At 52.5% G+C, this 20,424-nt stretch overlaps 1 protein-coding gene across 2 annotated transcripts; it reads right to left on the bottom strand.

Annotated features, from left to right (window-relative positions):
- Positions 1-1,947: 1,947 nt before the first annotated feature.
- Positions 1,948-18,726, bottom strand: Leo1 (LEO1 homolog, Paf1/RNA polymerase II complex component). Of its 2 annotated transcripts, XM_023724022.1 has the most exons (13): positions 18,587-18,726; positions 11,926-12,317; positions 11,634-11,892; positions 10,571-10,675; positions 9,864-9,958; positions 9,412-9,557; positions 7,638-7,722; positions 5,901-5,995; positions 5,301-5,435; positions 4,487-4,622; positions 4,137-4,323; positions 3,247-3,344; positions 1,948-2,177 (listed from the first exon to the last, which is right to left on the bottom strand). In XM_023724022.1, the coding sequence occupies exons 1-13, from the start codon at positions 18,642-18,644 to the stop codon at positions 2,073-2,075; spliced, it is 1,896 nt and encodes a 631-aa protein (XP_023579790.1). In that variant the 5' UTR covers positions 18,645-18,726; the 3' UTR covers positions 1,948-2,072. The 2 variants fall into 2 exon arrangements, with proteins under 2 accessions (XP_023579790.1, XP_004639047.1); XM_004638990.2 differs by having other exon boundaries at positions 11,634-12,317.
- Between the last annotated feature and the right edge of the window lie 1,698 nt (positions 18,727-20,424).

Raw genomic sequence — 20,424 nt, 5'->3', positions numbered from 1 at the left:
GCATTTGTCTTAGATTGTTTTTTTAAAGTATGTACACAGCATAAAACCTCTGTAATTTCAAATTCCTTTCATTGTCAGCCTCTGGGATGAATCACGGTGGGGTTTGGTTGTGGCGAGAAGCACAGAATCATGTTTGTAACGGCGCATCGCTTTGTCACACGAAGCCGGATTCTGGGCGCGCACGCTCATACAGATCCTAGCGCTCTCTGCCCTTCCCCCTTCAGTTTGTATAGGCATAAAAGCAGTGAGTTTTGTAACACTGACATTTAAATAAAGTTATTCATGTAGTTTATAATAACATAATGGAGTTTCTTCTGAAAAATATATACTGTAGACGTTTGAAACATTGTAGTGGAACCATTTCAGCAAAGTTTATCAAGTATCCTGTAGACTTCTCAGCGCGAGGACTGAACTGAGGACCTTCACACAGCTGAGTCCCAGCGCTTTTATTTCCTCAAACAAGGTCTTGGTTGGAGATGGCTCAGTGGCGCAGGTGCCTGCCTGGCAAGCACAACGTTCTGAGTTTGATTCCCAGTACCTAGAAGGAAAGAAAAGGAAGCTCTTGCTAAATTGTCCAGGCTGGGCTGGAGCTTGTGATCCTCCTGCCTCAGCCTCCCCAGAGTGGTAGGATTACAGGCCTGAGCCACCATACAAGGCTCCGTGTCAACCTTTTTTTTTTAAATCATGTATTTGGTACAGGGTATCACCAAGCAGCTCGAACTCATAGTGATCCTCCTGTGTTCAGCCTCCCCAGCGCGAGGATTACAGGGGTGCACCACCATGCCCAGATTCAGCTCAGTGGGACTGGCACAGCATGCCATACTGGGGGATTGAACCTGTACCTGCCCTTGCCTAAGCAGGCTCTTAGTCTGCTGAGCTATCTCATCAGCCCTATGTACTTTTTGCAAAAGTAACTATACCGGGGCCGGGGAGGTGGCTCAGTGGAATAAGCACTTCCCTAGTGAGCGCCAAGGGCCTGAGTTCAATCCCCGGTTCCACCAAAAAAAAAAAAAAAAAACTATACCTCAGTTCCTATATTCCGCAGTCCATTCCTGCCGCTCCCTGACACGGACTGTGACGTCCCCCAGAAGCACATGTTAAAGACCCACACGCATTAGGTCCTGCTCCACACGCGGCCTCATGACAGATTACTGTCCCTGTGGGGAGAGGTGTGAGACCTTGGCAAGGCCTCGGTGCCACCCTTGGCAGTTCCAAGGCGTGGAAGCCACCACCTGTGGTGTGAGGACACTCCAGCTGCATCACCACTTGGAACCACCCACAATCGAGGTTTCCTGCGGGTCCACGGAGGGGGTAATGGAGCAGGCTGGCTGCACACAGGCCAGCAGCCACTGGAGACCAGGCCCACAGGAAGGGAGCCGTACCTGGCCCTGCAGGACAGCAGAGCCACGCCGACAGCTTGGGGCTTCTGGACCCCCAAACCCAGACTGTGCACACTGAACTCCTGCTTTCCTGCCCAGCTCCACCCCCATCCCTGTAAGGCAGTGTTGTAAAAGATCAAAACTAAAGCCAAGAAAGATGAAAGGAGCCAACCTGGCCTTGAGTGCCTAGCGCACCTCCCTCTGACCCAGCGTCAGGACCGCCTTCACAGGCACTGCTGACGCTGCCCGTGGATTACTGAACGCGTGGGCTCCCGCGGGGTGAGTAGCAGCCCCCAGCTCACTGCCTGCCTAGAACCTCCGGTGACTGCTTGCTATTGGGTTTCCATAGCTATTAGGAAGGGGCCACACAGGATATGAGCTGGCCTCACCCCTGGGGACCGTCAGGTCCTGTGCCACCAGCCACGATGCCAGGTGCCGCCAGGGGTGGGGAAGGGCCGTCCCTGGGGCTGCGGCCCGCAGGTTGTATGACCTGTGGGGACAGCACGGCGGGTTCATGAGTCATCTTCACATGCAGCAGTAACACTTGTCCAGACACACAGACTCACTTTTAAGGGCTTTTTTATTACAATTAAAATTACACAAATGCAAATCCATTTCAATCAAAATAGCTCATGTTTACATATTTATAAAACAAACTGTACAACTGATACAAAAGTCTGTGCATTTCATGCCTCAGTCATCCTCCTCCTCCTCCTCGTCACTGATCACATACTTCTTGTGCTTCTTACTGGCCTTGTCATCGTCTTCCGCCTTCCTCTTTCCAGACGGCTCGCCTTCCTAAGGCATTTTAAAAAACCCAAAAATCAACCATGATGAATGCTACCACATACTGCAAATGTTTTGTTTTTTAATCTTAAAAGAACATTTCTAGGATGTACGTGGTGAGCTGAGCAACTCCTAGAAACCCCAGTGCTGCTTCGGTAACAACATTCGCTAAATGAACAGACAGCTTGTCCTTTGCTGAGCTTAAGGACAAGCCAGTCTTCAAGGCCACGGGTGCCAGCGGCACCCCACACAGCGCCCTGGCACCGCACCATCTTTGTCGAGCTCAGAACTAGCCCACCCAGAGCCCAGGCCAAGGGAGAGGGAGACACAAAGGAGACTGGAGCAAGGTGGCTGGAACCTGTCCCATCTCTGTGCCCAGTGGGAGTGGTAATGAGGACAGACGCACAGCCCACTCGCTATCAGCGCAGTCCCTACGGACAGAAACTGGCCACAGGAGCGTGAGGGCTCTGGCCTCTCCTGCCCACTCCTTCCAAGCCAGCTCCGGAGCCAGCGGGCAGGTAGTCTCCTCTAGGCTGACTGGGTCTCACTGGAGAAGGCCACAGCCTCCATCTGCCACCATGTCACCCACTCTCCTGGACAGGATGGGGTGCCAGCTCACCCAGGCAAGGGTGTAGGAGCAGCAGCAGCAGCAGCAGGATGCCTGCCTAAGTACACTGGGGGAAACTTGGGGTCCCCCAGGCTGGTTGGAACTGGTATCAAAGGTACAGCCCTCCACTGTCACCAGGCCAGGCCTCAAGCCAGGGTGGCAAGCTGGCCAGGCAGGAAAGGCGCAGTCCATGCTGCCAGGAGGGGACAAGAGGGCTGGCAGAAAGGCCAGTGGCTCTGCCAGGCTGCAGGTCTTTACTAAAGCAAAAAGGGAAATGTCACTTAAGAGGAGACCCAAGAATACACCGAGCCCCCAGACTCACCATTTCTACTCACAGCTTCCACTTGCCGAGGGATAAATATTGCCCGAACAAGGACTGTCCCTATCGCCTCCCATTCCCAAATTGCCACTGAGCTGTCACCTCACGGGAGCCAAGTCTGCCCGGGCCCAGGACCCAGCTCTGAGCATGCTCACCTCGTCGCTATTGAGCTTCTTGGCCTTAAGCAGCCTCTGCGCCTTGTCCTCCTCCGAGCCCTCATCGCTGTCCGAGGAGTAGATCCTGGCTCGCTCCTCTGAAAGCAGAGCAAGGGTCTGAGCGGCTTCTCCCTTCGGTGGGCTTCAGATCCTCCCACACCTGCCTGGAGGGACCAAGGGACTGACCGCAGCGCTCCCACGAGCCCTCAGCCCATCTCCGAGACCTTAACACTCCTGCTGCGCGGCCAAAGCGCACTGATTTTTCTGTGGGAAATTAGAACTGACAGAGATAAAAAGGTGCACTATGGTCCCCAAGCCAAGCACAGTCACTGCAAGAGGACAAGCGTCCCATTTCATAGGGTGCTCAGAGAAAAGAAAATGGGTGTTTTTAAAACATCACAGACAAGATGAGAAGATGCATGGTCCCCAGGCACAAGGCGTCAGATGGTGACTCCCCAGCTGCAGGTGACGCAGGTGGCCTAGGGCCTCCTCCACAGCCACGTGGGCATCCAGATAGTCAAGATACTGACAGGCAGGCTTGGCAGCAGCTGCCTTCTGTACCAAACCTACCACAGATGCCCGTCCTGCTGGCTCTGACTGCCCATGGCCAACAGACTGGAAGTTAGGGGAGGCCACAGGTCCTCAAAGTCGCTCGGCCGAGAAGGGCAGGGCTGAGGCAGAGCAGCGGAGACCCTCAGAGTCCAGCGCTCACTCCCACCCACCCCAGGACACTGCCAGCTATGGAGCTCCCCGGGGAAGACGGAAAACTCAGGTCTCAGGACTCTGCACCATGCCTACATGACTACGAGACTGCAGTAGGGAGCACTCAGGGCACCGGGCCTGGCGCCATGACACGCAGGGTCTGGATGCAGCATGGGGCAGACACTCACCACGGATGCCGCCTTTGTAGCGGTTCTTGATGGCGGCCAGGCTGATGGACTCCTCGCCTTCCTCCTCCTCGTCGTAGCGGTCCGGCTCCAGGTAGCTGGCGCTCAGCCCGCGCTGGTGCTGCTTCTCCCGCATGCGGCGCTGCTGCGACTCGCGGCGGATGGAGGCTCGCAGGCGCTCCTCCTCCTTCTGCTCGGGTGTCCCAGGGGGCAGAATTGGGAACTGAGGCCCAGGGCTTAGGGCGAGGGAAGGGTAACCCCGAGCCGCACAGCCCCCACGGGCCACACTGGAGATCACTCCAGCTCCAAGTCAGTCCGGAGGCTGCCCTGGGGGACGGAGCCCGGCCACGCACCTTGATCATCTCCGTGCGCTGGCACTCGGGGTCGCGGCCAGCCATCGGCAAGATCCTGATCTTCTGTGTCTTCGAGCATCTATCTGCCAGTGATAGCGTCATCTTCCTGTGCGTGGCACTGTCTGTAGAGTGCGGTCTGCAGATACGAGCAAAGCAGTCAGCGAGGGCCTGAGTTCAATCCCCGGTGCCCGCAAATAATAAAATAATAGGACACGTTATAAAAGCAAATTCACACTGAAACATGAACAACAGAAGCCGTGCTGAGGAGCACTTGGCAGGAGAGCGCCTTCCCGAAGCGGCACAGGCCCTCCACACGAGGCTGTGCTTCCAGTGCTGCAGGCCTCGAGCTCCTGCCCTGGGCTCACAGACAGGAAGGCACAAGGCCGTCCACAGGGCTGGGCAGAGCGCCACACAGCCCATGTGACACCCGCCATGTGACAGTGCCACTCCAAAGCTGAGGCCTAGCCAGCACCGTGTCCCCAGCAATGCCACAGTGCAGCCAGCACCCTCCCCAGCAGCCTGGAGACAGCCCTGCAAGGGTGTGGGGTGCTGCAAGAGGGCGACCCAAGCTTCGCTCCACCACAAACCAGTAGCCCCACGGCATGGCTCAGCCCCCCAGATCTGGGACACATGACTGTGTAGTCCGTATGTGGCAGCTACAGAGGCCAGAGGAGTGGACAGACTGACATGCTTGCTTACAGGGTGCCCCTGTTGGCCTGGCAACAGCCTGGTCTCTGTAACAGCCACTGAGATGCTGACAGAGTGGCCGTGGACCCTCTCCAGGAAGCAAGCCGCAGGACCCCAGCATGGTTACCTGAAAGTCAGCTTCGTCTTGAAGACGGCTTGTCCCTGCAGGCCCGTGCCCTGCCTGATGAAGAGGTGGTTGTGGTCGCCCTGCAGCGGTGCCTTGTACACATCAAAGACCTCATTGCCCAGGTGCAGAGACATGCTGGGGACAGAAGCACGGTTAGTCCTGAGATCTCCACTTTGCCTGCCACCCCTGGACTGCATGACCCAGGCTGCCCCTCCCCTTAAAGACTCCAAGGGACAATGGGGTCAGGAAGCTGGGTGACAGCGCACGCTGCCTCTGCGACAGCCTCGGGGGGATGTGGTCCCAAATGCCCAGCTGCAGGCCTGGGCAACGGGGCCTGGCAGCCTAACCGCCAGGCTACAGGCTGTGCCCAGAGGGCCACGCTTGATGTACCTGGGTCTGTGCATCCCCAGTGAACCTGCTTTTTTCTCTCATGTTTCCTACCTAAGCCCGGAGGAGCTATGCTCTTCCCCCAAGGACTCAGCTGCGACTTTGGGTGGCTGAGGCAGGAAGACTACTTGAGCCCGGGAATTTAGGGCCAGGCTGGGCAGCACAGAAGACCCTGAGGGGAGGCAGTCCCCGGCTCCTCCCTCCTCAGCTCACCTGCCATCTGACCACTTGACGATGCGAGCGTTGCTTTCCTTGATTTCATTCCCTTCTTCATCGCGGCGTGTCCGCCACCGGATTGTATTTTCTACCTGTGTTAAAACACCGACACAGTAGGAAGCTGCAGCTCAGCTGCCTTGATGCTTTTTCTCTTGAAGAGACACAATCGAGCTGTAAAATAAGCACTGAACCATCTCACTTTAATCACCTAGAAATGCTAAGTGAAGTATTTCAAAACAGGAAAGAAATCTGCTTCAGGAATTGCTGAGCTCCTAGAATCCAAACGCCACTCAGCCCAGCCCTCCATCTGCTTCCAGGCTGGGATGCCGACACAGCAAAGGCTGCGGGTGACAGGCACGAGCCTGAGCCCACAAGGCCACTTCAGAGCTGAGAGCCATGTGAGGCGAGTTCTCGCAGAGCTCAAAACACCAAAACAAGCTGGGCATGGTACTGCACGCCTGTAATCCCAGCACTCAGGAGGCTGAGGCAGGAGGACTATTCTGAGTTCAAGACCAGCCTGGACTACAAAGGCCAGCCTGAACTGCACAGTGAGATCCTGTCTCAAACACACACATACACAAACCACAACACAAAATCTCAGGACAGAAAACCCTGCCCAGGACCAGCAAGTCAGGGGCTTCTCACACCAGTAGGGCTCAAGAAGTGTCCCACAGAAATGAGACCCCAGGTTTGAAAAGTTGGGAGCCTGACAATCTCGAAAGCTTAGCGGGCTTCCAGGAAACTCGGCTCAGGAGCCACACGCAGATTATCAGCAGCATCCTGGAAACCCACTGCACTGACAGCGGGGAATTAGACACACACACACACACACACACACAGGCTGCCTTGCCCGGTACAGCACCCATGCACACTATGGACTGAACAGTTGAGCATTTCCTGGAACCCCCTGGGGTGCGCAGACTTAAAGTGCACGGCCCCCGCCTCACCTCACAGCAGGTGTCCAGTGCCCTCACTTCCCGGCACAGCGCAGCTCCCAGATGCCTGTAGCTCTTGCCCCTCCCGAGGAGACCCGCAGCCCCTTAGGCGGAGCAGCACCGGCTCCCAAGGACACGCGTGGGGACTCGGTCCATAGCCATGCACTGGACAACCGGAAGAACAACGGGTGAACAGGCTGTGGGCGAGGTGTTAGGGGCTGGGAATAAATTTTCCTTTGGAGTGTGATTTGCCTGCACACACAATTTGCGCCTTAGAAGGGGGCAGACACTTTACCAACAGCACACGCGAAGGGAGCGCTAACTTCCTAGTACCTAAAGGCAGCACTCCTCTTTCCTTTTGAGACAGGGCCTCACTCTGCAGTTCTTACAACTCACACTGATCTTCCGCCTAGCTTCCCGAGTGCTGGGATTACAGGCACGTGCTGTGTGCCACCATGCCCAGCTGTACTTCTACTCTGAAGAAAACAGCTGCTGATTTTTAAAAAGCATCAAAAAATATTAATAGCAAGAAAAATATTGCAGAACTGACTTTTTTATGGAGAAAAGATCAGCAAAGTAACATTTAGGGCTCCCATTTTCTAATCTGTCTGGCAGTACCCCACCATGCTGGGTATGTAAAGTCAGACTCTCAATTACTACATTTTCTTAAAAATACTCTGCACTGGCAAGTAATTCGTTTGGTTAATTGAACAGGAAACATAAAAAAATCATTCTCAAACCCTCACATTTCAAGAACCCCACGTTCTACTTTGTAAGAGGGGACGGTGAGGAACAGTACCTTTAATTTTAACCTGGTTCTACCCTCTTCGTCCAGCATTTCCTCATCTTCGAATTCGTCTTCATAGTACTGGGGATCAAAAGGTCTACAAATTGTTTTTAAAGCAGATGATTATCATATAGTTATAGACTATCGAATCTTATCAATACACACCAATATATCAGAAACTTAAAAAGCCATGATGGCCAGTATCTTCGCGCTCAGCTTTGAGAAATATTCAAATTACTGTAACTTCTTAAGATGTAGTGCTGGCTGGGGATGTAGCTTTGCGGCACAAGTCCCTGCTGACAAGTGCAAGGTCCTGAGTTCAATCCCCAGTACCAAAACAAACAACAACAAAAAATGTGTTCACACAAACTGCTTGAATAAAGTAGCATCAAGGCTAAATATTCAAAATCCTGTTTCTTCTGATTATGCAGTCTTTCCAATAGTAGGCCGCCTACGTTCTAGCTGTCCAAATCAACACTTAAATCACACAGGAGATTTATATCAACTTAGTAAGCACCTGGCAGCCCTGTGTAATTATGTAAAAACCCTGGCCTGTGGCAGCAGTGACAGATAAAATGGACAAGGGCAGTTTCCCTAGCAAATTTCACCCCTTCCATCTCAGGGTTTTTTCTTTACAGTACTGAGATGGAACCCAGGGCCTTCACAATGAACTGCATCCCCAGCCATGGGTTTTTTTGTTTGTTTGTTTGTTTTTTAATTTTTTTTATTTATTTGAGAGAGAGAGAGAGAGAGAGAGAGAGAGAGAGAGAGAGAGGGGTGTGTGGCCAGCTCAGCCCACCAGGGGGCGGGGCTGGCTGGCATGTGGTGCTGGGGGATCGAACCGCGTCCCTGATGCTTTGCTAAGCTTGTTCTAAGTAGGTGCTTCAGACCACTGAGCCATCTCTCCAGCCCATGTTTGTTTGTTTTTTTAATGTTTTATTTATTTATTTTTATTTCTATTAACATAGGGTCTCACTATGCAGTTCAGATTTGTGATGATCCTGTCTCAGTCTGCCCAGAACTGGAATTACAGGTGTGTGCCATCACACCCCGTTTCGGGGTAACAGCACGTCCAGGGCTCCAGGGCCGGCACAGCATGTGGTACCGGGGATCAAACCCAGGTCCTTGTGCTTGCCAGACAGATGCTTAGAGTGCAGAGCGATCTTCCCAGCACTCCAGCCATAGTTTTAACTGTATGTTTTGAGATGGGGGTCTCACTAATTCCCTAAGTTAGTCAGGCTGGGCTTGAACTTGTGTTTTTCCTGCCTCAGCTTTCCAGAGAGCCAGGTGTGTGCCACATGCCTGGCTAATTTCAGGTTTTTTAGGGCTACATTAGTTAAAAAGTCTCTTGAAGAGCCAAGTGTGGTGTCACACACCCGTAACTCCAGTCACTTGGCCTGAGGCGGGAGGATCACAAGTTTAAGGTCTGCCTGGACCACTTAATGAGATGGTTTTAAAATAGAACTTTAAAAGGGCCAGGGATGTAGCTCAGTAGGACAGCACTTGCCAGGCATGTGTGAGGGCCTGCGCTAGATCCCCAGGACCTTAACAAGGCTTAAAGACAGACTTGTATTTCTTTCTTTCATAAGAAAGTCTCATGTGGCTAAAAGAATCACAAGGAGGAAACGCCTCCTTTAAAAGTGATCCACTCTTTTCTATCTCAGTATGTTTATCATTTCAGAGACATACAATGAACTGTCCATTTTGTTTTATTCATCAACTCAGCTCTTTATAAAAAATACCTCTGCTTCTCCTCACGATCCCGAAAACCCCAGGTGTGCCTTACCGGGGCTCCACACTGAGGAAGTTGGGCAGTTTGACAAAGTATAGGTCGTTGCCCAAGTCAGTGTTCACTTTGGGTATCTCCACCTCTATCCTGGTCTCGGGGATGGGCTCCTCCTCCTGCTGCTCCTGAGCCAGTCCATTTTCATCCTGGGGAAAGAACCATGGAGTTTCCACCCACTCCTCAGGGATCAGGGAGCAGACCGACTCTTCTCTGCAAATCTTCTCACCCGGCCCATGGACAAGGGGTCACGGGACAGGAGTCACCTTTTGACACCCAGGACTGACAGCTACCCTCCCCACTGGCCGCCCACTTCCTCCAGAACTGAGTAACTCGTCTGCTCGCCCGCCCAACTCTCCTAGCACAGCCATCATCAAGTCCCCCCAGGGATGAAGCCCCTCCCTGCTGCCCCGGCCCTTGGGTGCCAGGCGGGCACTTGCAGGCATCACACTCACCAGGGGCTGCCCCGGGGTGGGTGGCTTGTCCTCCCCGTCACTGCCAGAAGAGATGTCGTCTGCACCTCCAAACAGGTCCATAGTGCCACTGCCGTCTTCAGTGCAGGAGAGAAAGCCCTGGCGTTAGCACTAAGAAGCTTCAGAGCCCAGTGCCAGCCTCAGCACAGCTCTCAGTCCACCTGGCACCAGGACCCCAGAGCACAGCCCCAAAGGACCCCAAAGTGCAATCCAAGAGCTGCCCCTGCTCTGCGTGAGCGCCAAGAGCCTGGGCTCCCTCCTGCAGAGCTCAGCACTTGGCCCACTCCACACTTGCGGAGTCCACCAGCAGGCCAGCGTCCTGGGACCAGCCGCCTGAGTGCTGGGATTACAGGCATGCACCACCGCGCTGGGTGCGGTGCTGACTGAGTTTAAATAGTGCCTCACAACTGTTCTGCTATAATTCCATCCTTTCTCGCTTTTATGTGATTACTGTCTCTTTCTTAATCTGATGTTTAACTGCTAAGAATGAAGCGCTCTGAGCGCTGCGACAGTCATGACTCAAGCTGCAGAATTCTGCCCCAGCGGAACCTTGGCACCCAGCGGGACTGCATTCTAGCTAAACCAGGAAGCTGTACCTCAGCCGCCTCGGGCCCTGCAGCCCTGGGAGTGCACGGGGTGGGGATGTGCCCCAGCTCGGCAGAAGAGGAGGCACAGAAGACGACAGGTACCTTTGGGCAGCTCGGTGTCACTGTCTGCCTCAGAATCCGAAGCAATCGCGTTCTTGCGTTTCATACGTAAGACTTCATCTTCGCTATCGCTGCCTCTTGCGGATTCTGGAGAGCACAGGTAGAAGTTGTGCGTAATCGCAGCCGCATCACAACCAACCAACCAGCGTATAAGCACAGACCGAAACAAGTGTGGGCACAGGCACTGGCTCAGCACAGTGAAGCTGGTCTGCAGGGAGGGGCGAGCCAGGCCCTCTCCTCCATGGGGGAACACAGTGTGGAGGTCACTGGTCAACAACCACACAGCTGATGTCACATCCCCCTGGCAGCCCACTGACTGGCCCCCACTGCAGACTCAGCCCTAAGCAAGCACAGAGATTGGCGAGGGTGGTGCAGTTCAATTACATGCGTTCGTCTTCTGCAAACGCCATCAGTTTTCCTGGGCACCTGATCACACCACGCATGCCACGGCACCCACATCTCAGGCCTGTCAGAGACAACCAGGGGGCAGTGTCTGCCTCCAGGAAGGGCTGCCCTCATGAACTGCAAGCTGTGCTTCCTGGGTAGCTGTGGAAATGGACCCACTCTGTCCTTTATCCAGCACCTCTAGCACCACAGTGCTCTCCACTACCGCTGCCTTTCCTTGCTTCCCTCCGACGTGCCGTCAGCTGACAAGTGGGAAGGGAAGTAGATGGCAGCAGTGTTGGGGTTTAGATCCAGCTGTTCCCAAGAGCTCCCTGCACTGGCAGGCATCATGCAGCTAATAGCCAGCTTACTATTGGGGGCAGGGCCTGGTGGGGAGGGGCCCTGGGTGAGAACCAGCAAGGGTCTGCCTCATCCTCCAGCTTCCTGGGGCCGGCCCATGCCTCTCCACCATGCCATCCTGCTCTGGAGCCAGCCCACTGTGGCCTGAACCCTCTGAACTGTGAGCCACCGTGAACCTGTCTGCCGTCCCTTGTGGTGGCAGCAAGGAGAAAGTCTTTAAGAAGAGTGGGGCTGGAAAGCAGCCACGCAAGTAGTTAGAAAAGGTGCAAACAGAGAGGGCCGCCGAGGCCCCTGCGCCCACCTGACTTGCGCTCCTGCTCCTCCTCCTCGTCCTCCGACGGCCTGCGGTCCTCGTCCGAGGCCAGGGCCCGCTCGTCCTCAGAGTTCTGCGCTTTGTCCTCGGCAGAGCCCCGTGGCCGCTCCTCATCCTCAGAGTTCTGCTTCTCGTCCTCGTTGTCGGACGCCGCGGGCTGCTCCTCATCGGAGTCTGCCTTGTCCTCCTCGGACAGCGGCGGCCCCTCGTCCTCGGACAGCGTGGGCCGGTCCTCCTCGTCGGAGTTGGGCAGGCGATCCTCATCGGACGCCGCGGCCGGCTCCTCCTCGTCCGACGGCTCGCTCCTGTCCTCTGCACCCCACCCGTCCTCCTCCGAGCCGGCCTTGTCCGAGCCGCCCGCCTCCGAGCGGGGGCCGTCGTCCGGGTCCTCGCGCTGGGCGTCCGAGCCGCTGCGCTGCTCCGCGTCGGAGCCGTCGTTGTCGTCGTGGTCCGAGCGCTCCGAGGCCTCCGACCTGTTGTCGGAAGGCTCGGACGGGTCCTCGCTGCCGCTGTGGCGCGAGGCTCCCTCGTCCTCGCTGTCGTCCCCGAAGAGCTCCTTGTTGCTCGGCTGCCCCGCGTCCGCCTCGCCCTGCTCACTCTCGCTCCCGGAGGCGTTGCTGCCCGACGCGGCGTGCTCCTGGTCGGAGTCCAGCTCGGATCCGGAGTCAGAATCTGCGGGGCACACAACGCGCGTGAGCGCCGAAGCAGCTGCAGGGCGCTGCAAGCCGTGGGCGGAGAACTCCCAGAGCGCCTGCCGCCCCATCCCTGGCCCGGGCACTGCCGTGGGGCTCGTGCGGCGGCAGGGCAGGCTCTTGTCCTCAAATTAAGTCAGGCCCTTCACACTGCATCCCACCCTGCTCTATTTTACCGCTTTGAGATCTCACTCCGTGGCGGAGCCACGAAGCTGCCCAAGGCCTGAGCGCACTCCCATGAGCTCTGCCAGCTAGCCTCGGGAAGGGGAGGGCTGTCAGCGCATGCTGTAACCCCCCCACACACTCAGGAGGCTGAGGCAGGAGGATCTCAGTGAGTTTAAAACCAGCCTTAAGTACATAGCAAAACCTGTCTCAAAATATCAGAAAGAAAGAAAGACCAAATACATAAAAAAAGAAAAAAAAACCTGAGAATTGGTAACTAGATCTGTCCTACAAGAAAAACTAAAGGGAGTCCTTCAGGCTAAAATAAAAAGACAACAGAGAATTCCTCGAAGCCCATAAAGAAATAACCACCAGAACAGTAGTGGACATCAAGTACAAAGGGCAGTGTCAGTGTCTCTCAGGCTAACAGCTCCTTTTCTTTTTCACTCAGATACACAGGACAACCATGCAAAACAATACCATGAATCCAACCCTTGACCAGACAACACACAAAGTTGTGATCTGAACAGTGACAACATAAAGGTGAGAGGATGGACCTATGCCAGAACAGTCTGCGTGCGCTATTGAAATTAAATCGGTGTTGAACCCAGCACGGAGGCACGTGCCTGTAATCTCAACACTCAGGAGGCTGAGGCAGGAGGATCACTGTGAGCTGACCAGCCTGGGCTAAGAAATGAGTTCAAGGTCAGCCTGAACTACACAGCAGACCTTGTCTCAAACAAAACAGAGCAAAAATAAGTAAATAAATACATAAATAAAATCAGTATTGATCCCAACTAGTTATAAGTTAAGACAACTGTAATATGTAGGGTAATCACTGAGGAAAGAGTACACAGGAAGAGGAAATCAGCCAAGGAGATAGCTCAGCAGCAGTATAGCTTACACCTGGCAACTGCAAGGTCCTGAGTTCGATTCCCGGTACAAAAAAAAAAAAAAAGGAAATCAAAACAGTTACGCTAGAGAAGAAAAACGACAGTGGATGCAGGCAGTGATGGAGGAACTAAGGAACAAAAGCTACTACACAGAAACCAGCGAGACAGGACGGGGGGGCACCCCTATAATCCCAGCCACTCAGGGAGGATCTAAGGTGTCTGCAAGGCACTCCCTTTAGGACCAAACCCTCAGGGTTATAAGTGAACTGTGGAGAAAGAGATACTATACAAATAGGAAGGCAGAGAGCTGAGATGGCTGTGCTAACATCAGACAAAAGGGACTAAAAGCTAAAACTGTTACAAGAGACCAAGAAGGGTGCTATAAAGTAACAGGGTCCTTCTAGACTAGTAGCCAGCTGCACTGTGAGAGATACACAGAGCAGCCCTCAGTGGACACCACTGCACTCCTTGCCATGGGTGAGGAATGGCCGAAGCCACCATGTACTACAACCGTGAGCCGGCCCAATGGACAGCCGTGGCTGTGAGGAGTACAGACACAGCTGCCCACGCGCTCTCCAGGGACCGCGTAGGACGCAAAAGCCTCAGTCTTGGTTTCTTCTTATTTCTTTTTAATATTTATTTATTTGATACAGGGTCTCACTCTGCAGCTCAGACTCCTAGTGATCCTCCTGTCTCAGCCTCCCCAGCACTGGAATTATAGGCCTGCGCCATCACGCCCAGTTTCAGGGCCCATGGAGCACGTGGTACCAGGGATTGGACTCAGGCCAGGCAGACACATAGGCCAATAGCTATCTCTTCAGCCCCAAAAGCCTCAGTCCTAAAAGACTAAAGTCACACAAAGTAGAGCCTCTGACTTCAATGGAATGAGATTAGGAATCAGCAACAGAGACAACGATGAAAAACTCAAAAACGTGGACATGAAGCAACATGCTTTTAAACAACCCTGGAGTTAACTGAGGGGTCACGAAGGCAATTAGAAAATTGTGGTGAATGAAAATGAAACAACAGGGCACACCAGTACTTTCAAGATACAAAGAAAGGGACCAAGATATAGCTCAGTGGCACAAGCGCCTGCCTGGCAAACTTAAGGTCCTGAGTTCAATTCCCAGTACCCACCCTCCCCCACAAAAAAAAAAGAAAAAAGAAAATAGTACTCCAGAGCAACATACAGCTATAAATACCTCTATTAAGGAAGAAAAATCTCAGGGCCAGGGAGATGTCTCAGTGGAATACGCGCTTGCCTGGCAAGCACAGGGGGCTGCGTTCAATCCCTGGTTCTACCAAAAAAAAAAGAAAAATCTCTCCCAAGCCTGAGGCAGGAGAATCACAAGTTCAAGCTCAGCCTGGGCAACTTGGTGAGACCCTCTCCAAAAACTAAAAAAGGATTGAGAATGTAGCTCAGTGAAAAGGCCCTAGGTTCAATCCCCAGTATCAGGAAAGAGGAGGGGAGGAAAGTGGAAGGGAGGGAGAGAGAGGAGGAAGAGGGAGAGAGAAAAGAATGAAAACAAACTCCAATCAAAAACCTAATCTTTTACTTTAAAAACTTGGGAAAAAAAAAAATAACTAAACCCAACATGCAGAAAAAAATGATACAGATTAAAGCAAAGGGCTCGGGAGATAGCTCAGCAGCATGAACACCTGCCTGGCAAGCACAAGGCCCTAAGTTCGATCCCCAGTACCAAAAAAAAAAAAAAAATAGAGCAGAGATTAGTGACATAAAGCATTCAGAAACAATGGAATCAATGAAACCATAAATGTGTCTTGGAAGCAAAACTGGCAAGTCCTTTGCCTGATGGAGTCAGGAGTGAGGGCAGGGGCGTCCTCTGGCTGTGCGGACCACGAGAACACCACCAGCCGCAGCGCACTGCACGCCACAGTGCTCACAGGGACGAGAAACTAGAACTACGACACGGAAATTCTGCGTGTATCTAAAACAAAGAGTTTGAATGCATTCACCACTGGGAAAGTTTCCAACAAAGAAAAGCCCAGGACTAGATGGTTTCCCTGCCAAGCCCTATCAGGCGCTTAAAGAAGCATTAATACCTACTGTCTTGGGCTCTGCCCAAAAACCTGAAGTGGAAGGAACATTTACTCACTAACTCATTCTGTGAGGTCAGCATGATTCTCAAGCAAAGCCCAAGTGAAACACCCTTAAAAAAAAAAAAAAAAATACAGATCAGTATCCATCATGAATACAGATGAAAAGACTACAAATGAGCATTTAGGGGTTGATGTACACTCCTATGATCTCAATATTGGGATGCTGTGGCAGGAGGATCTCTGTGAGTTCAAGGCCAGCCTGAAAAAATAAATAATAGCTGGATGTGGTGGAACATGCCTGTAATCCTAGCACTTGGGAGGCTAAGAAAGGATTGGCACAAGTTTGAGGCCATGGGGCTGGGGAGATGGCTCAGTAGTATAAGCGCTTCCCCAGCAAGTGCAAGGGTCTGAGTTCAAACCCCGGTTCAAAAAAAAAAAAAAAAGTTTGAGGCCAACCTGGGGAATATAGTGAGTTCAAGACCAACCTACATAGTGAGCCCCTGTCTCAAAAAAACAAAAATAATAATAACAAGCCAGCATCACGCTGGGCATGGTGCTACACATCTGGAATCCTAGCACTCAGGAAGCTGAGGCAGGAAGATCATTGCGAGTTTGAGACAAGCCTGGGTTACAAAGTGAGCTCAAGGCCAGTCTGAACTGCATAGCAAGACCCTGTCTCAAGAACACAAAAAAAATAAAATAAAAATTTAAAAAACAATGTGAATAAAGACAACTGGGGATGAGAGGAAAAAAAGAAGCTGAAAGGACACAGGAAGAACAAGAGGAGAAAAGGGTACCAACCTAGCCTGAACTGCATAGTGAGACCCAGTTTCAAAAAGACAAAAAACAAAACAAACAATAATAATAATTAGCGGAATATATCCAACAGCATATTCAAAAGACATATACACTATGAACAGGTGGGATTTTATCTTAGGAACACAATGGCTCAAGATCTAAGCACTAAACTGAAATACAATATCAAGAATAAAGAAAGAAACCATGGGATCATTTTATTTTTTTTTTAATTTTTATTTTTGTGTGTATGTGTGTGTGTGTGTGTGGCCAGCTCGGCCCACCAGGGGGCGGGGCTGGCTGGCATGTGGTGCTGGGGAATTGAACTGTGGTCCCTGTGCTTTGCTAAGCTTGCTGTAAGTAGGTGCTTTAGACCACTGAGCCATCTCACCAGCCCCATGTGATCATTTTAAATGATGCAGAAAAACACCTGACAGAATCCAACACTCTTTCATGATGAAGCCACTCAAGTAGGAATAGAAGGCAACTTCCTCAACAAGAAAAAGAGCATGTCCGAGCCAGAAGTGGTGGCTCCCAGCTGAGGCAAGAGCATCAGCCCAGGCAACTTAGCAGATGCTATCTCCAATAAAAGGGCTGTGGGTGTAGGCCTTTGGCGAGCACTTTGTAAGGCCCTGGGCTCGATCCCCCAGCACCAAGGAGAGAAAAGATATCTACAAAAGGCCCACAGCCTATATCCTAACAATGACGAAACCTAATGCTCTCTTTGTAAATAAGGACTGAAACAATCATGCTGCAGACAGTACTAGCCAGGGCAATTATATAAATGTGAGAAACAGTCATCAAAACTGGGAGGAAAAAAGCTGTCATGTATTCACAACATGATCTTATGTGGAGAAAACCCTGAATACCTACAGTATAGCTAATGCACTGAGCCCTGGTTGCAGAATAAAAGATCAGCACACAAGAATCAGCTGTATTCCTATACACTAGTAAACCGCAATCCAAAGTGAAATTAAGAAAACAACTCTACCTGCAGTAGAACCAAACAGAAGGAAACACTTAGCAACAAATGTAACTTAAGATGTACAGCACTTATAGTATGAAAACCACCAAACCACTTTGAAAAAAGTTAAAAACCTGGCACATTTAGAAAAGCAGCACACTGGGTCTAGGTAGGGCTGCTACCTCTTCTTCTAAGACGCTTGTCATCTACTTCCACAACTCTCATTGACAGGCAGATGATGAGATACGCCAGACATTAGATCGTCACATCCGTGCCACCTTTAGGAACAGCAGCGACCTTCAAGTGCAGCAGGACCGACCAGGAGCAGACCCCAGAGTCTATTATCTAACAGTGAGAGGGATGAAAGCTGCAACAGGTTTATAAGGAGGTTTCAGAAAATGCGGCCCCGAAAACCAAGCACGTCCATGCACTGCTTCCTTGCACTTCAGCCTTGCAATGGGAATGCACAAAATCCTTCTACCCACCCAGGTACTTACCAGCATGCACCTAGCCAGGGAGCTGCAGCGTGTTCATCCTGGTCGCCTTTCTCCTGGCCACCCGCCCAGCAGGAGCCCAAGCCCTCCTCCGTGCCCCTTTCACTATGCTTCATAAATCACGCATAAGGTGGAGCGGGGGGCAAATGCAGGAGAGAAAGAGGAAAGAACCACAACAACGCATCTAGCTAAGGAAAACATATACATACAGATACACCACGCTGAGCCTGGAGGGTTATAAGCGTTCGGAGCTTGGCGCAGAGCTCTTTCTTACCTCAAAGAAATCCTCTTTGTATTTTAAACGAGCACACCCGCAGCGCCAGTGCAGGATACTTCCACCCACCATAAACACCCGTCCCACCATCCATGCATCCTCCATCACCCGCATCCGCCCCTCCGCCCATGCATCATATCCACCGTGAGCATCCATCCATCGCTCCATCCACCACTGACACACGCACCATCCGCTCACCAAAACAGGCGTCCTTCCGCCCTCGAGGGCCCAGCGTGCACATCCACGCAGCCACCCGTAGCCTCCCCTCACCCTAAACGTCCGCCCACCCCTCCACCAGGCAGCCGCCACGAACGTCCATTCATCCACCCCCTACCCACCACGGACGTCCGTCCTTCCGTGCATCTCGTCGCAACTCTGCACGGCTGCCCTAGGCCGAGGCCCATCTGCTCCCCGCGTGCCCGCTCACTCGGGGCGTCCCGCGCACAGCGCCGCTTCCGCGCCCCCTGTCATCCGCCGACCGACCGCGCCCGCGGCCACAGCCAGCACCGGGGCACCGCGAACCCCGCTCGCGGCCGGCGGAAAAAGGGGCGCAGCCGGGCCCGCAACACCCGCCGAGCGCGCGTCGGCCGGAGCCCGGGGCCCCACCTTTGCGCTCCGCGTCGCTGTCCGCGTCGCTGCCGAACAGGTCCTCCATGTCCGCCATCGCACAGCACCAGGCCACCGCTACTGCTGGGGCCGCCGCCGCGCCGCTCTTTTCGGTTCGGTGCTGACTGAACGCGACACTGTCGCAAAGCCTCGCGGACGGGACTACTTTCCGGCCGTAACCGACTTCCGGTTCCACGCATCAGGAAGCCCCGCCCCTCGCCGGCGTCTCTACTTCCGCCGCGCGCGCTGTCTTCTGTTCGGCTCTGGAGTTTGCTGTAGACGCTTTCCCCCATGAGGTTGTCTGATGTCCAGACCTGTCCACTTATGTGCGCGGCCGCTACTGATAATTACCCTATTCGTGATCGAAGCGAGTTCCTTGGCTTTGGTTTGGCTTTTGAGTGGAGTCCCTTGCGGTCCAGGCTGCCTTTGAACTCACTATGTCTCCCAGGCCGGCCTGGAACTCGCGATCCTCCTGCCTCAGCGCCCTGCTGCAGGCGTTCGTCGCCACGCCAAGCAGATTTTATTTTTTTTATTAAAAATACTATTTTCGGGGACGGGGAGATGGCTCAGTGGAATAAGCGCTTCCCTGGCAAGCACAAGGGCCTGAGTTCAATCCCCGGTTCCGCAAAAAAAAAAAAAAAAAAAAAGAAGTACTATTTTCGGGCCGGCCAATAGCCCAGCAGATTAAAGCGCCTGCAAGCAGGCAGAGGGGCCAGGGTTCAATCCCCGGGCGGCGCGCGCCTGTAATCCCAGCTCTTGGGCAGCTGTAAACAGGCAGGTCACTACGAGTCCGATCTAGTAGCGAGACCCTGAACACCCTGCAGACCCTTCCCTAAAAAGTAAAAATAAAAAAACACTGTTTGCGTTTTGCAGCCAGTTTATGCTGACTATAGTGCGTGGTTGGAACATCTTGGCAGTGAAGCAGACAATGAGGATGAAAGGATGCGATCTGATACAGGGCTGAGCAGAGACAGTCCCAATAGCTGCATGGGGGGAGACGCAGCTTTCACAGGCGGTGTTTCTTTGTTTTTTATGCTATCCATGTATTTTGTTCTCTAAGAGTACTGGAAAAAAAGTCCTCCCAGGAGTATACTGTCCCTTCTTTTTCATTCTAAGAAACGTTACCCTCATTAGTCCATGTGCGCAGTACACGGGTAGTCGCACTCGTTCGCACAACAGACCTCAGTTCTCTTTTCATTCCCTCTCCCTCCCCCAAGTGTTAATTTACCTTAAAAAATAAGTTAACAAGGCGAGATAGCTCAGCGGACTAAGGTTCAATCTCCAGCCCCACAGGCAAAGCCAGCCACTGAGTTCAGGCATAGTTGTGCACACCTGTAATCCCAGCACTTGGGAGGCCGAAAACGGGATTCACTACAAGTCAGACCTGCATAGTAAGACCCTGTACCAAATACATTTTTGAAAATAAGTTAACAACTAGCTTTCTTTAATTTTTGACAGGGTGTTGCTCTGTAGCCTGGTCTTGAACTCATGATGTAGTCCAGACTGGCCTCAAATCCCCAGCAATCTTCCTGCCTCAGCCTCCACAGTGCTGGGATTACAGTATATGCCACCACTCCTGGCTAGGTTTCTTTAATTTAGTTTTGTTCCTTTATTTTATTTTATTTTATTTTATTTTATTTTATTTTATTTGAGACAGGGTCTCACTATGCAGTTCAGGCTGGCCTTGAGCTCACTTTGTAGCCTTGGCTGGTCTCGAACTTAATACCATCCTCCTACCTCAACCTTCCCAGTGCTGGAAGTACAGGCACTCTTAATTTCTTTAGTTTTATTTATTTATTTTTATTTTATTTATGTGTGTGTGTGTGTGTGTGTGTGTG

This window comes from Octodon degus, unplaced genomic scaffold (assembly GCF_000260255.1).
Source record: "Octodon degus isolate 3935 unplaced genomic scaffold, OctDeg1.0 scaffold00105, whole genome shotgun sequence".
NCBI lineage: Eukaryota > Metazoa > Chordata > Mammalia > Rodentia > Octodontidae > Octodon > Octodon degus.
Note: the sequence above shows the minus strand (reverse complement) of the source record. Positions and strands in the feature narration are given on the sequence as shown.

What these genes read in the sequence shown, in the direction of transcription:
- Leo1 (XM_004638990.2), bottom strand. Translation starts at nt 18,644, where the DNA reads ATGGCGGACATGGAGGACCTGTTCGGCAGCGACGCGGACAGCGACGCG. An exon ending in TGACACCGAGCTGCCCAAAG is followed by an intron (nt 9,959 to 10,570) that starts GTACCTGTCGTC and finishes CCTGCACTGAAG; the next exon opens with ACGGCAGTGGCACTATGGAC. An exon ending in GTCAAGTGGTCAGATGGCAG is followed by an intron (nt 5,436 to 5,900) that starts GTGAGCTGAGGA and finishes TTCTGTCCCCAG; the next exon opens with CATGTCTCTGCACCTGGGCA.